The 9,646-nt window shown below is 31.1% G+C and overlaps 2 protein-coding genes across 5 annotated transcripts; both read right to left on the bottom strand.

Moving 5' to 3' along the window:
- Positions 1–896: 896 nt before the first annotated feature.
- Sip3 (septin interacting protein 3) lies at positions 897–4,343 on the bottom strand. 2 transcript variants are annotated; one of them, XM_076895794.1, is made up of 9 exons: positions 3,964–4,343; positions 3,778–3,870; positions 3,553–3,705; positions 3,195–3,485; positions 2,666–2,880; positions 2,369–2,586; positions 1,902–2,283; positions 1,528–1,821; positions 897–1,453 (listed from the first exon to the last, which is right to left on the bottom strand). In XM_076895794.1, exons 1-9 carry the CDS (start codon positions 4,090–4,092, stop codon positions 1,444–1,446), a joined length of 1,785 nt encoding a protein of 594 aa, XP_076751909.1. In that variant the 5' UTR covers positions 4,093–4,343; the 3' UTR covers positions 897–1,443. The 2 variants fall into 2 exon arrangements, with proteins under 2 accessions (XP_076751909.1, XP_076751818.1); XM_076895703.1 differs by having other exon boundaries at positions 1,902–2,298; positions 3,964–4,342.
- A 642-nt stretch (positions 4,344–4,985) lies between these two features.
- On the bottom strand, positions 4,986–8,914 carry LOC143423796 (uncharacterized). 3 transcript variants are annotated; one of them, XM_076895411.1, is made up of 6 exons: positions 8,219–8,914; positions 7,839–8,034; positions 7,432–7,609; positions 7,301–7,364; positions 6,454–7,220; positions 4,986–6,363 (listed from the first exon to the last, which is right to left on the bottom strand). In XM_076895411.1, the coding sequence occupies exons 1-6, from the start codon at positions 8,912–8,914 to the stop codon at positions 5,199–5,201; spliced, it is 3,066 nt and encodes a 1,021-aa protein (XP_076751526.1). In that variant the 3' UTR covers positions 4,986–5,198. The 3 variants fall into 3 exon arrangements, with proteins under 3 accessions (XP_076751526.1, XP_076751599.1, XP_076751682.1); XM_076895484.1 differs by having other exon boundaries at positions 7,875–8,034; XM_076895567.1 differs by having other exon boundaries at positions 7,301–7,361; positions 7,875–8,034.
- Positions 8,915–9,646: the final 732 nt, after the last annotated feature.

The raw sequence follows: 9,646 nt of genomic DNA, 5'->3' as shown, positions 1-9,646 counted from the left end.
TACGTATATATACACATAATAAAAAATAGAATATTTTATGCGAAATTAAATGTTGCTCTATTTCATACAAAAATATATGTGTTTTAGTAAGCAACATTTAATTATTCTATAGAAAATTATGTTCCGTTGTATAGGAACTTTCTGCGTATTTCATATATAGTCAAAAATCATTGGAATCTTCTTACACGGTTTTTAAAACTTTAATACAATCTTCTCTAATCTAAAGTAATTTAAATTATAAAAACTAACCGTTTAATGCAATTTGATTACTCTACTTTATGCTATAGCCAAATCGAGTTTGCGCATTTTCAATATCGAAAAATGAGGTTATAATTATCTCTCATCAAATCGATAAAATTTAACGAATAGCAACGAGCACTCATTTATGTACCTTTTTCTATATTCTTTACCTAAATTCATGCATATTATGGAGTATAAATTCCCTTTCGTGTTCCCTTCTAGTAAAGTACTTGATATTACGCCGATATTATGCTGTAATAAATAGTGTATTGTGTATATTCAATTCTTTACACTAAAATTAAACATTTTACATCACAGGCTTCTCTATAAGTTTAATACCTTTCTCTTATAATGCGTAAATTTATCTAAAATTTTACTTCTGTACAAATAAAAGTTATATTAATAATTGTTGTATAACATATACTTTTGCATATCTATTTTAACTTAAAATAATTACATTTACAGCTAATTTAAAAAGTTTATATATTTAGTTTATCTTTATATAATTAATATAACTGACTTTGTACTTAACTTCTCTAATTTCACTTGACTTATATTTATTACACAAAATTATACAAATAACTTTACATGCATCAAATTTATAAAGTTATATAATTAAAAAGTATATAAATTATATAATAAAAACGAAAAGCTCGTTAAATAGACAAATAAATTTATTATATATAATGACAGTATCTAAAACAATTATTTTACAACTCTGTTATAGTAACTGACATTACCACTCCCATGAACAGATATAAGCATTCCTAATCATACGTATAAATATTAATAAATTCTGTACATTGGTTTGTATATAGGAAACAAAAATAACATGATGTTTCACAATGCCATATTTTATAATATCAAAATTATGGGGTAAAATATGGTGGCAACCTAAAATCATTTTGTAGATAAAGAGTACAGAAACAATTTAATGATATAAAAGTCATTTCTCTAAATGTATCAAAGGAATCCATTGTGTACAAAATATATATACGTATTAAATAATTACAGAATATGAATTAATTATACGAATTGAAATCTTTTTTCTTCTGAAACAATTTACACAAGAAAAAGGAAACAAATTCTTTGTATTATTCCTTTGAAATAATTATTTGATATATTTGCAATTGTTAATATTGTAATATCAACTTCAAATTTCAAGCTCTTAACTATAATTGTTACATATTTCTCTTTCAGTTATCAATCATATCTGTAACCAGGCCAGTCATTAATCAAGGTCCAAGTATGTTACACAAATTATCACATAATTTTACAAATATTTACTCTGTCGTGAGTTGAGTTGAAAATTTTTGTAGTCTACGTCTTCGTAACATCTCTTGTTCGTTCGAAGATTCCATGTCACTCCTACTCGATGATTCTGGCGTTACGTCGTTATTATTCGTACCTGACGACGTGTTCACGTTGTCGCTGGAAAAACTTGCGACAGGAATATTCGTGTCAGTATTAACTTGCGGTTGTTCCTTATCAATTTCGGTACTTTTAGACATTCCCTGTTTCGGCAATGGCGAAACATCCGTTGCAACATTTGCATTACTTGTTGCAGTTGGCACTGGAATGCTATAACAATAAATTACACAGCATTACAATACCAATCGTTATTTTCTAACTTTATTTGAATGTCGAATTTTTGTATGTACTTAGCAGTAGTAGCTGCTGTTTGATATTGGTTCATCATAGCGTTGGCAGCGTCTAACAATAGCTGAACTCTTTGTAACGTTTGTATCCTAGCTTCAACAGCTTGTCGCAAATTACCCTCCATTGCTCTAAGTTCTTCTTCACTTAATTCAGTAAGATTAGGTGGTGGTGTAGGAATAGGAGGTAATGGTACCATAGCGGGAAATAGTGGTGGGAACAATGGTACACTACTGCCAGCCAAATTTTGAAATGGCGTTGATGGAGTATTTGGACCACTGCTTTGGCTTGGCTGTTGCGGTGTTGTAGCGCCTGCAGCTTGCTGTTGCTGTGGTTGTTGTTGTAATGGCGGTGGTACTCCTGGAGCCTGCATTCCAGCCCAAAATGCTGGGAGGACTTGGACTTTAGTTGACAAAATATGGATATTAATTTTTCTTAATGTTACTACAAAAATAGATATTCTTTTACATACCAATAGGATTAAGTCCTGCTGCTTGTGGAGCTTGAGGCACTTGTGGTCCTGCTTGTGGTTGATTTTGTTGCCTATTACCTTGATTATTATTAACAGGTCTTAAAATGTTTAAGCGGCAAGTAGGACAAGTTTGTTGGCGTTGAAACCAAGAACGTAGGCAAGCAGTGTGAAAAATATGATTACATGGTAATTTTTTACTTGCTGCCACCATTTCCTCTCTACAATATTAATATGATGTATACCTCTAATATTGTACCTATACATACATTAGAAAAATATATGAAGCACTATTTTTACCTGCATATGATACAAACGTTATCAGCAGCAGCTAACTCTTCTGGTGTTGCATCTGGATATAAGGTATTCATATTTCTGATAGCTCGACGTGACATTACAATATCATGAAAAGCTTTTTTAAAATCTCTCATTGTATAGTACATTGCACGAAGTGCGAACAAGGGTAAAGTGTACAATTTGATCATCAGAGTGACGAAAGCAACATATAAACTAACCTGATACAAAATAACACATTTAATTAACCATTTTGTATCTGTGTACGAAATATCTCGCGACTCAATGTCGTTCATGATATGCTCAAAGAATAAGGCCAACTTCAAGCATTCTAACTCCAGCATAAATGGTCATTAAAAAATATCATTTGGAGAAGTGTAATCTCTACTATGGAATACTTTTGCTTCTTACAAACCAAGATTGTAGATATAGTGACATAATTTCTTTTTTAATGACATCAATAACACCATTCTTTCCAGAATTATAATTTTTTTTTTAGATTTTGTTAGCAGAATATATTATTAATGCAGCTCACCTTTAATAGCCCAATTATTAGTTCTGTGTACAACAGAAACACTGGCTTATTGTCCCATGGATTTTCGCTTTGTAAATCTATTGTATGTAGTATGTACTTTACGCTAATATTAAATACAACAGTTAAAAGAATAGCATACTCAAAACCAAAGACAAGTTGTACTGAAGGGCCTTTTGCAGCTGTTGTATTATATGCATAATGAATCATAGTTAAATTTATAGCAAATAGAAGTGCCAAAAGAGTACCAACTCTAAGATGAAACAGCCAGGTTATTACTGGACTTCTTTCCATCTGAAAATTAACAAGATTAAAAATATTACACATTCCAGGATTGCACTAGTTTACTTATATCACTTACATAGTCTACACGATCTTCTGCTAACCAATGGAATGATTTCAGAAATAAAAGAAGCGTAAATAGGGCTATGAATTTTGGACTGAAATCATCCCTGAATACTGTAAATGCTAAACAAGTTTCAGTCACTGCGTACCATACTTTCTCCAACAAATGCTGCAACAGATAAGTTATAATATATAGATACATACTAACTCGTTAATAAGTATATAATATAAATATACTCACTTCAATTTCAGCACCACGCAATGTACCAAAGAATATCTTTCGAAGAAAAGCGTTTATCATAAACACTAGAATTAAACCTTGTGTATAGATTACCTAAACAAAACAATTATTATATAACGTTAAAAAATAATTAAATACATCACTGTGACGAGAATATTCGAGAAAAAAAAAACGGTGACAACTTACCGTCATACTAGGATTGGATTTGGTTATGTGAACTACTGTTGGATAAAATTGTTTTCTTTGATAATAAGCATTGCCTATCACAGCGCATGTTAATGCTGTGCTTATTAGCATTATGCTGGCCTCCCTCATTTTTGCGCGGATTATTTTTTCAGCCTAAAGGCTGTTCCCCTTCACGGTAAAATATTCACCGACACTTATTTCACCAACAATTTACGTATCAACAGCTGTAAGTCGAGCTAGAAACAACGAGGCGCTGCTATCATAACGACAGTATCGAAAACTATTAGTAAATATATGAACTTTACGATCCCAATAATATGTTTCATTATCGAATAAAAGCCATCATTAAATGTTATCGTTTTCTATCACACTTTTATTATTGAAGCCAATCATTTCTCTTCATATAGAGCACAGAATATTCCCGTCACAGTTGTTGCATTTGTGCGCAATGAACGTGTATTATTTTTATCTGACAGTTCCAAATTGGACAGGCGGTAAAATGTGATTGGTTGGAACAACGAATAAATGTGCTAGAGTACCCCCACGTTTGAACCACGTGGAATACGGGCTAAATTTGATTTTCGTACTTTTTTATTAAATGGTTTTTTACTACTATCATACGCACACACACACACGCACTAACAAATATAAAATTCTATAATTTTACTTTTTTTTTAATTGTATATGTAGATCACAGAAAATATAAAATATGCCACTATATATTCTCAATGTATAAAATGTTACTGCGTATAATAAATACTTGCATTTTCTTATGTTATGTATAGGTAACTCTATTTACATGGCACAAAATACAGGATTCAAAGGAAATGATATGATATTGCAGTAGAAAAGTATAACATATTTATAGTTAATTAAATACATGTATAAAGAGAAGTTTATAATATATATATACATAAACTTCTTTTTGAAAAAATATGTTTAAAACATGTTTCATTTTTTATAATATATATATTAAAATGTATGATACAAAAACCATTGTTCAGCATGTTCATTACATCCGTTAATAGTTTTATTTAATATACTCGAAATACTGTTCAATATATTACAACTTATATAAAAATACTATTGTAGAAATAAATTCTTGTTATAAATTTTCTATCTCGAAATTCTAAATTATAAGTGATTCCATAATATTTTTACCATTTCGTGGCTAAATACGTAGTAAAATCGAATTTTTTAATTTAATTTCTACTAGTCTGTAAGATCTTAGGACATTAAATATATCTATTCATATTCCGTGTTTTTAAAATACTTTTAGGGGTCTGATGCTTCGGAGTCCCCAATTGATTAACTGCTTTCATAGGTGTTCTACGAGATTCAGCTGTAGGCTTTCTAACTAATGCTTTTGCACTTTTTGGTGTTTTTACCGTTAGTGGCTTCTTAATATTCGGAGTTTTACAAACGACATTATCATCAGTTTTATACGTACTCAGTCTTGGTTCGTGCAATATTGTATTCATAGGCACTTTTTTCACCAAAGATGGTATTTTAACAGCCATGTTTTCTTTTTTATGAATGACCGCACTACATAACGTAGGATCTTTCGAATTACAATAACACGTTTCGAGACCTTCTTTTGTACTTTCAGTTTCCGTAGCAATAGAAGAATAATGCTTTTCCATCATCTTTGGATACTTGGTTTTAACGTTTTTACTTGATTTCCGATACAATTCATTTTGTTTACAACTCTGTTTTATATTATTTGTACACTGATCATTTTTTGTGTGAAATAAATCGTTTTTTTTATTTATGGCAGTGTTCTGAACATATCCCTTTGCTGTACATTCATCGAATAATTTTGCTTTGGCTAGTACCATTCCAGCATTTTGAGTTCTCAATTTCGCAATTGACGCACGACCAGATTGAGTTATTGGAGTATTCATTTGAATTGTTGATTTAAAATATCCTTCTGCGTCTTTCCAAGACATTGGCGATTTTTTCCAATCAGACTTCGGGGTCGTCTTATCTACAGATGCGTTATTTAAAATCATATTCTGTTGACTGTTTGTCTTCTTTAGCTTTTCAATCTTGCTATCAAAATACATAGCTGTGTTCGTATGTTCATTACCATGAAAAGATGATACTCGACGTACTGTTGAGTGTGTTCTATTTTGTAACGTTTGGAGAGAACTTTGATTAAATTTTTTTGTACTTTTATTTAAATTGTTAAATTCATCACGTATATTATTCAAAATTCCATTCTTTTCTTCTTCCCAAAGGGAAGTGGATATAGGTCGCAACTGAGAATCGTCTTTTGAATAATTTTCTGCAAAAGGTTTTTTATTATTACTGTAAACGTTGTTTAATTCTTGATTACATTGTACATGTAAATCTGGACCATGAGATATGTGCCATGAAGCAGTTCGTCTAACACGTTTACTGCAAGACAGAAGAAAAGAAATTAATGATTGTAAAATATAGAAATGTACAAATTTATATTATTTATAAGTATAGTCTTTTGAATATTACCTCATTACTCTTTCTTGAGACCTTCTCTTTAAACTTCCAATTTTTCGAGCGCTTGGAGATCTAATAATTTTATGTTCACTTGATCTTCTAATTTTAAGCTCCTTACCAAGTTTTTTCGCCAAGTAATCGGTTGTTACTGTACTTTCTATACTAGCTTCTTCTAAAGTCTTTTCATATGCAGTTTGTACTTTTTTAACAGACTGTGGCAATAATTCTTCATTTTCCTCATCATTCTCGTTATTTACACATCCGAATTCTTGAGAAAGACGAGATTCAATTGCCGAAACTCTATTTTTAATTTCCTCATATTCACTTTTAGGTATAGTAACATATTCCTCTGACGAATTGTCTACAGATGTGACTTGAACACGTGAATATGCTTCAAAATTATTTACAGTTAGCCTCCTTTTTGGTGGATATACATGTGTTTCGTCAAAACTGTTTAAAATTTTTAGTTCTTCCGAACTGGAATTTAATTGTGTATACCGTTTGCTTAAATCACTATCCTCCTCTTTCCTTGACAAGGCCTGCTCGTCATTATCATCTGATAAATTGATATCGGCATCAACGAATATATTATTGTACTCTCTATGAAGTTCGTTTGATACTTCGCTGTCTTTTAAAATTAACTTTAAATTTGACGAACCATCGCTGTACGTTCTGTATGTTCTTTGTGAATCACACGTGTTACAAACAGAACTCCAACGTCGTTCCGTCTGAATATCCGAAGTATTCGCATATGGTTTTGGACTTTCATCAACTGCTTTCTACAAACATAAAAATATTAAAACGTTATTGAATAATGTTAAACAAATCATCGTTAAACAAATTATCTCAATGTTTTTACCGGCTTTTTTGGTACAAAACGGTCCAAGCTAAGTCTGATCTTTTTGGATTTATCAACAACTCTCCTGAAACACATGTCAATTAATGTTGAGTACTGATATTAAGTATTAATACTATAAAATATGCACATACTTTTTCTTCATACTTGGAGGATCTAAATAATCAACTTTTCTTTTCTTTGTAGACTTAACATTTGATTGTATAGGATCATAATTTTCAGGATCCTTTTGTGTATCGCATGCATTACGTATCACATTATCTTCAATTACTGCATTTTTACCAACAATTTTTTTCAGACCATTAAACATTCCTAAAGAAAAAAATTTTAATTGGAGAAAATTGTGTACACATGAAAGATTTCTGAGTTCCTACATAATTAAGCTAAATAAGTTAGATAATGCATTAGTTAGAAAATGCAGGTTCATGTTATAAAGCATTTAGTAGCATGCAATTGCCATGAAATTTCACTATTCATGTCAGAACAAAATGTATTAGTATAAATCAGAAGTAAATTACTACAAATGGATCGACAGACATACTTAGATTGAGATTGGAGGCACTTAGATGTGGCTTACGTGTAAGACTCCCACTGCGATGTTTCTTTTTTCTGAACTTTGAATGCGAATGATCAGATACATCTAATTCATTATCTGTACTACCAATTGTTTCCATAGAAATAGCCTGTGTTATGTGATCAGGTAAAATGCCAATAATTTCTGCATTTTCAATTAAAATCTACAATAATGGTTTCAAAATATAAAAAATTAAGTTATCCCCCATTCAAAATTGATATTCTTCATTTAAGGTATGTATACAAGTATAGTATTAAGTAGTAATAAAATAGTAGTAAATTATATTAGTAAATATATTATTTCACTAAAAATTGACATGTTTCTTTTGAAATAACTATACATATTACCTTAATAACAAGTAAATGCAATTCAAAACGCATTTGCACAGCAGACATTGTAATTTCTTGCAACGGCATAATGTTCGGAGCAACAACCTTAGCTAAATTGTCAATGGTCATTTTATTCTGTTTCTCGCGCATTGACACTTTCTTTAAAAACTCCATGAAAAATGCTAAAGTATTCAGATGATGCGGTGGTAAAAGAATGCAAGCCAGTAACAACGCTTCTACTCTATAGGTTTTTAACATGGCACAATGTACAAATAAATCATGATACGTATATGGAATCAATGGTTCCGGTAAATCCCTAAAGAAGGTTTTTAAGCAATTAGCCACGTCAACTGCATGATGTTTCTCTCCTAAAGTGCCACCATTATCTAAATGGGCTATTAATTCCTTTTGTCTAACTTGTGAACCTGCTTTCCTGAATAGTCCCTCTTGAGTTATATAGTTTTCTAAAAATGTTGACGCTTGACTAACAAACATGGGAACATGTACGATGGCACCAGAAGATAGGTTAACAACGTCCAGTGGTTGATACAATAAGGGAGTCTTGAAAACTTTCTTTGAGATCTGTTTAATTCCTTCAGATCTCTCAGGTTTGAACATGTTCTTCTTAAAACGATATTTAACTCCATAATTACGAAGATCACTGATAATTGAATGATATACTGTTTCTTTATGCAGAACATCATAAATCAACATGTTTACACTTTGAAAATACGAATCATTCATTCATAAATTACAATAAAATATTCTGTTTATAAAGTGTACAACAGAATTCTCATATTCAAACAAGTGTAATCAAACACACATAGTTAGATAGAAATTACCATGTAACTGACATACAGTATTGCCAACAATGTAATCAAATAGTGTTGTTACATTATCGGTTGAAGGTAGCGTTAAGTGCGATGCGATTTAGTTATATTTGTTGAATGTCGAAGAGTGAAATTAAAAGACTTTATCACGCGTTTTGTTCAGAAATAAAACATATAACAATTATTACGTTTTGGTGTGAAATTTTTCGAGTAAGGAACGGAGTGGGTTGGTGCCCATGGAACGCAAAGCGCTCTGCTCCGTTTAAATAAAAATTAATGATTTTAATTAGAAATGAATAATCGACGCAGAACTCGTACGAAAAATAATCTATGTTGTAATCTTATCTACTTGAACTCTACAGCTTAGAGTACTGAAATCGAACGAACAATCGTAATGTCCGCTGATCCGCTCCACCATCCATGATTTTTCTCCCAAGTCGAAATCCACCCTCTAAGCTCGGTGAATTGAATTACAATTAAAAATATTTTTCACAACTTTAACAAGTTTCTAAAATTCTAGGATTTGAATTTAAGCATTTATCTTCCCTCACTATTTCCCCTACGTTTCTTTGATATGTTAACGTTGCCTGTTATCGATATCCCGTTTACGATGTTC

This window comes from Xylocopa sonorina, chromosome 1 (assembly GCF_050948175.1).
Source record: "Xylocopa sonorina isolate GNS202 chromosome 1, iyXylSono1_principal, whole genome shotgun sequence".
Taxonomy (NCBI): domain Eukaryota; kingdom Metazoa; phylum Arthropoda; class Insecta; order Hymenoptera; family Apidae; genus Xylocopa; species Xylocopa sonorina.
Note: the sequence above shows the minus strand (reverse complement) of the source record. Positions and strands in the feature narration are given on the sequence as shown.

What these genes read in the sequence shown, in the direction of transcription:
- Sip3 (XM_076895703.1), bottom strand. Translation starts at nt 4,092, where the DNA reads ATGAGGGAGGCCAGCATAATGCTAATAAGCACAGCATTAACATGCGCT. An exon ending in TGCGTGGTGCTGAAATTGAA is followed by an intron (nt 3,706 to 3,777) that starts GTGAGTATATTT and finishes TATCTGTTGCAG; the next exon opens with CATTTGTTGGAGAAAGTATG. An exon ending in ACAGCAGCTACTACTGCTAA is followed by an intron (nt 1,822 to 1,901) that starts GTACATACAAAA and finishes TTATTGTTATAG; the next exon opens with CATTCCAGTGCCAACTGCAA.
- LOC143423796 (XM_076895411.1), bottom strand. Translation starts at nt 8,914, where the DNA reads ATGTTGATTTATGATGTTCTGCATAAAGAAACAGTATATCATTCAATT. An exon ending in TGCCTCCAATCTCAATCTAA is followed by an intron (nt 7,610 to 7,838) that starts GTATGTCTGTCG and finishes TTTTTTCTTTAG; the next exon opens with GAATGTTTAATGGTCTGAAA. An exon ending in TCTCAAGAAAGAGTAATGAG is followed by an intron (nt 6,364 to 6,453) that starts GTAATATTCAAA and finishes TCTGTCTTGCAG; the next exon opens with TAAACGTGTTAGACGAACTG.